Here is a 5,192-nt window from a genome sequence, read left to right on the forward strand (position 1 = left end):
ACACACACACACACACACACACACACACACACACACACACACACACTTTCAGCAATCACCTCATCAAAACAATTCAGGAGACCTGAGCTCATTTTAATTCCACCTCTTTTTTTGTTCCGCACAAAATGGCAATTACGTCCAGAGTATTAACGAAGCTGCCAAACGATGGGACCATTAAGGGAGCTGACACAAACAGATCGATCGGACATACAACAGACACGTAGAGGAATGAGGGGGAAAAGAAATCTTTACACAAGGCAACTGGCAAAAAAGAAAGTGGTAAAAAAAATAGAAAAAATAGTGAACAAGTGCACGCAAACAAACAAGCCATGCTTTGTCCAGGCAGCTGTGACGGTTGTATTCTAAATGGGCCATTACAGCACAAACAAGCAGTGCGCTCATTGATTTTAGGCCCTCAGGGACTAGAGTCACCTGAAAGGCTTAGTGCCCTACAGAGGCAGAGATACCTGCCTGAAGCTCCAAGCGGAGACTTCCTAAAAAAGATCTCTGGATCAAAAATTAGTGATTTTTGTACAGGACCCTGTTTTTATGTAGCACGTTTACTGCAGTGACCAAAAAGTCTGTGATGCGTGCGGTGGTTAACAATAAGAGATTTGACATGAGAACACAGCGTGCTGTGAAATCCAGTCAATACAAACTTATGAGAAGACTTTCTTTGTCTCATTAGAGTCTTAACTTTGTGACGATGCCTGCTCATTTCATTACTTTCACAACTTAAATCTCAAAGGAAAACATACAGGCCAGAAGTGTATAAATCCCACTGAATAATTCAAAATAACTAAGTGTATTAGTAACTTTAATTTTAAAGATTATTTGATTTATTTTCTTTTTAGTGCTTTTTTACCTCAATATTATTAGACAGTGCAGATAGAGAGGAAAGGGGGAGAGAGAGAAGGGACGACATGCAGTAAAGGGCCACAGGTTGGATCCGAACCCGGGCCGCCGCCAAGGACCCAGCCCACATGGAGCGCACACGCCACTGGGTGAGCTGCAGGTCGCCCCGGGTATTAGGAACTTTCATTTTTGTTTGTGACATTAAGCTCACATTCACACCTGCAGTTCAGTTAGGTAGCCTGGACCAGGGAAAGAAATGTTACATTGTTGCTTTTTAGTCCTTGTTAGTTTAATTTTCCTGCAGACTTTATTGCACTTTACAAAAGAACCAAGAGCTGTACACATTAAGTACAGATGGACTGCCGGGTAACTCGCTGGTTGAACAGTTTAGATAACTGTTTGGGTGACCCTGCATCATGAGTGTTGCATGGACTGACGCGGTGAATACCAACTCTAAAACCTCAAAAAGAAAAAGCAGATTATGCATAGGCATAAGTGATTGTTTGCTAGCTTTGTTAAGTCCTGTTGAATTGGACTAAGGTTGGTATTTCCCCCTGCTACAATTTGTCCGGGCAGACCTGAACGCAGCAATCGTATTCTGGTGTGGGCCAAAACAACCGCAGGAAGACCTGTGTTTGCTTTCTTGCTCAGGCCCAGGCACTAACCAGTTACCTTGAACTCTTTTCTGTGTGAGAAGAAACTGAACCAAGGTGGAAAAAAGGAACATTATGAAACAAACTATAGCTTTAATTGAAAAATTAAAACAACAAAAAACTGCAAACATAGCTAATATGCCGCAGATAGTTAAGAACAAGTAGAAAAAGCTTGGTCTGGCGGTTTGGTCAGCGCCACAGCTCGGCAGATTGCTTTCACACCCGCCTAAACCGAGCCAAGCAGGTTAGGTGTGAGGCAGAGATGGGAAGTAACGGAGTACAAATACTTCGTTACTGTACCAAGTTAAGATTGTTTGCTGGATATTTTTACTTTACTTTACTACTTATTTTTGTGGCGACTTTTTACTTCTACCCTTACATTTTAACACAAATATCGGTACTTTCTACTCCTTACATTTTACAAAATTGGCTCGTTACTTTAGTTTTGTACAATGGTCGCTTATCGGAGAATAGCGCGGACACGCGCCACACACCGCGAGCGGGTGCGCGCGCCACACGGAGAAAAAAGTGAGAGAAAAGAAAAAGAGACAAGCTGTCCGAGGATACCAGCTGAGATTGTGCGTGTGAGTCTTGAGAACTGTAAGTTGTATAACTCATGTTGTCAGTTCACTTAACCTGTTCGGACTATAGTTCTTGCACATTTAAAGTAGTTAGCTAGTGGGTTGGTGTGCTCTTCACCTGTTAGCTCGTGGTTTGGGTGTGGTCTTCACATGTTAGCTGGTTACACGTTGGTCTTCATGAAGCATCAACACTTTCACCAGCTCTATTCGCATGGTTTTTTTTTTTTTTTTTTTACCAAACTTCAGATTCTGTAATTCAATTGACAAGTGGATGGAACCTTAGCTAGAGAGAAGTTGTCTCCGTCTGTTTTAACAGATACACCTGGGGCCAAGTTGGACACCAGAATCAGCTTTCCAGTCCTAATCTAGTCCTCAACTTTCACATCATTTCACTGGAGTTTTTGTTATTATTGTTTATGTCATCAATACCATATTCAATCTAAATGGATGGGAATATATCTACTGTACGTTGCATTTGACGCACGACTAAGATAACTCAACAGATTCAGCATTCATTCACAGTAAATCATTGAGGCTTGATGGCGCTAACGTTAGCACATGGTAGTATGGATGGCGCTAACGTTAGCACATAGTAGTATGGATGGCGCTAACGTTAGCACATAGTAGTATGGATGGCAACAGATTGAAATGAAGAAAAAAGGGCAGACAAGCAGCAATCATTCCCATCATCCTCGACCTTATCTGAAAGATGTAAACGTAGGCATCAAGAAAGACTCCTGGCCAATGTTGGGGAACTTCCTCATTAATGTCAGTTTGTTTATTCATATTTAATCCTTATTTTCTTCCAGAAGCCTATTTGAGCACACGCACATACTGTAGATTCATTTACATGTTAGGGGGGAGATAAAAATAGAAACTGGATCTTGAATTCTTACGATAACAACTGAATTCATATCTTGCTAATGAGTCAGAATCTTATTAACCGAGTCCCTGGTCTGTCATAATAATATCATATATGTTATGTTTTAGGCCTATTGGCAGCACTCCATTTAATTATCCTTTCCATAAAAGACGTACCCTCCATGTCCACTGAAGTTCCTCAGCGTGCTCTAATAACATGTGTGTGGTCCAGGTAGCTTTGCAAAAAATATTGTTGTCATTCTAAGGCTACTTTTACTTTTATACTTTAAGTAAATTTCCAAGCCTGTACTTTGTTACTTTTACTTGAGTAAAGAAGTTTAATCAGTACTTTGACTTTTACCAGAGTATTTTTTAACACAAGTATCTGTACTTCTACTTAAGTACGGAAAGTGAGTACTTTTCCCATCTCTGGTGTGAGGTAACCCTTAAGATACCGACGAGGCTGCCTGAAAAGATGCATCTCAGTCGGCTTCAAAGCCGGCTTGAGTGCAGTTTGTGTGGGGTGTGAAAACTAAATGGACCAACCACAGGGTTTTCTGATAGCATGAAGAAATCATGAACTACAATTACAATTGATCTGTTGATGGTTGATTGTGAATTGATGACAAACATTTCCCTGATCAATCAGAAGTTGTTTAAAGCATTGAAAACATTCTGGTTTGAATGAATTCTCTGACTATCCAGGTAATAAGACAAAGCTATGGTTTTGGCTTGGCCAACATTAACATAGGCCAACTTTGATAGGAATGTATGTATTCTTTCACCACAACTCCTATTGCATTAGAACACTCTTAAAGCCTCACATGTATAAGAGCAAATTACCAAAATGCTTGCCCTCGCCTTTAAGGATCGATGGATGCTTTATAAAATATGGTTATTAAGACTATAATTCAGTATAGCAAGAAGCTAGGTGTATGTGAAGGGCATTTCCTAAACTATACAGATTGGTTCAAATGAAATGATGGGAGATTTGTTTAAGGAATTCATTTGAGTGAAGTCTTGGCATCCTGCTGCTGCGCCCAGTAAGAGGTATACTACAGTCTGAGGGGTCTGTGTTCAAGGACAGATTCCTTCACTTAACACACACACACACTCCCAAGCATGCACATACACACATCACACATATAAGACCAGACATACCAAAAGTTCTTGAAGGGTGTGTTGATTTCGAAGCCCCTGCGGTCCACGTCTCTAATGTTGGCAGCAGTCAGTTCCACTTCAGCAATAGCCAGGCCCGCTTTATAATCCTGGAAAAACACAAAGAGAGATGGAGATCCATAGATTTATTATTAATCAATCAACAACTAATGGCCTTGTTTTTTTCTCATTACCACAGCCCTTAAAGCGAAAGTGTGTAGTTTCTGTCGCTCCCATGACTAATTCTAATTGATGACAACAAAACTGTTGCCGTGTCCACATGACACAAGCCTTACGTGATCCCCCCGTATATGATAGATTAGCTTATCCCTTTCATAACCTAACCAGCTGCTGGCTGCAGCTTCCTACTTGCCACTCAGAGATAAGTGGTATCCACATTGAAAGCAAATATGCGAATTTACCAAAAATGTTACACTATTCCTCTGTGTGTGAATCCTTCCCTGTGGAGATATTCCAGACAACTGGAAGGAGACCCCAGACCTGAATGTATTCTAGCTGGTCTTGAAACACCTTGCGAACCTGCAAGAGGCGCTTGAGGAAGTAGATGTAGAAGAATACTTTTTCCATTGTCATGAAGCCAGAAAGTAAGTGAATGTTCAAAATAAATCTAAAAGCTATTCAAAGCACCTAGATAAGACAAAATGTATTCTCAAAGGGCCCTGCAAATGTTAGGGTCCTTCACTAGATACCACCTCAGGGCGCGTTTTGGTCAAATTAGAGACCCTTCCTTACAAGGTGGGATCAACAGGTTGCCTCATTAAAGTTTCTCACATTGGACTTGAATGTCAATGGTCTGATGAAAACTAGCAAACACTAAAGAGGACGCACGATCACGGCAGAGACATCCTCTGTCTCTCCTGCCCCGTTTTCCACTTAACTGCTGTGTGTTTCAGGAAATAGCACAGGACATAGAGCTATACGAGCAACAGAAAATAGTTTGTGACAGACCAACAACAGCCATCGTTTTGTTCTCCTTCACACCAATGACGCACAAGCCAAGTCTGTGTGTGATGTGTGTGTGTGATGTGTGTGTGTGTGTGTGTGTGTGTGTGTGTGTGTGTGT

The 5,192-nt window shown here is 41.2% G+C and overlaps 1 protein-coding gene across 2 annotated transcripts in view; it reads right to left on the reverse strand.

The window, feature by feature from the left end:
• The window catches only part of arap2 (ArfGAP with RhoGAP domain, ankyrin repeat and PH domain 2), a 123,569-nt gene that overhangs the window by 78,918 nt on the left and 39,459 nt on the right, over window positions 1–5,192 (reverse strand). For both annotated transcript variants that reach the window (XM_032544568.1, XM_032544569.1), the window contains exon 10: window positions 4,112–4,218. In XM_032544568.1, coding sequence (XP_032400459.1) covers window positions 4,112–4,218 — 107 coding nt within the window. The remainder of the gene's footprint in view (window positions 1–4,111; window positions 4,219–5,192) is intronic.

Source organism: Etheostoma spectabile, chromosome 19 (assembly GCF_008692095.1).
Source record: "Etheostoma spectabile isolate EspeVRDwgs_2016 chromosome 19, UIUC_Espe_1.0, whole genome shotgun sequence".
NCBI lineage: Eukaryota > Metazoa > Chordata > Actinopteri > Perciformes > Percidae > Etheostoma > Etheostoma spectabile.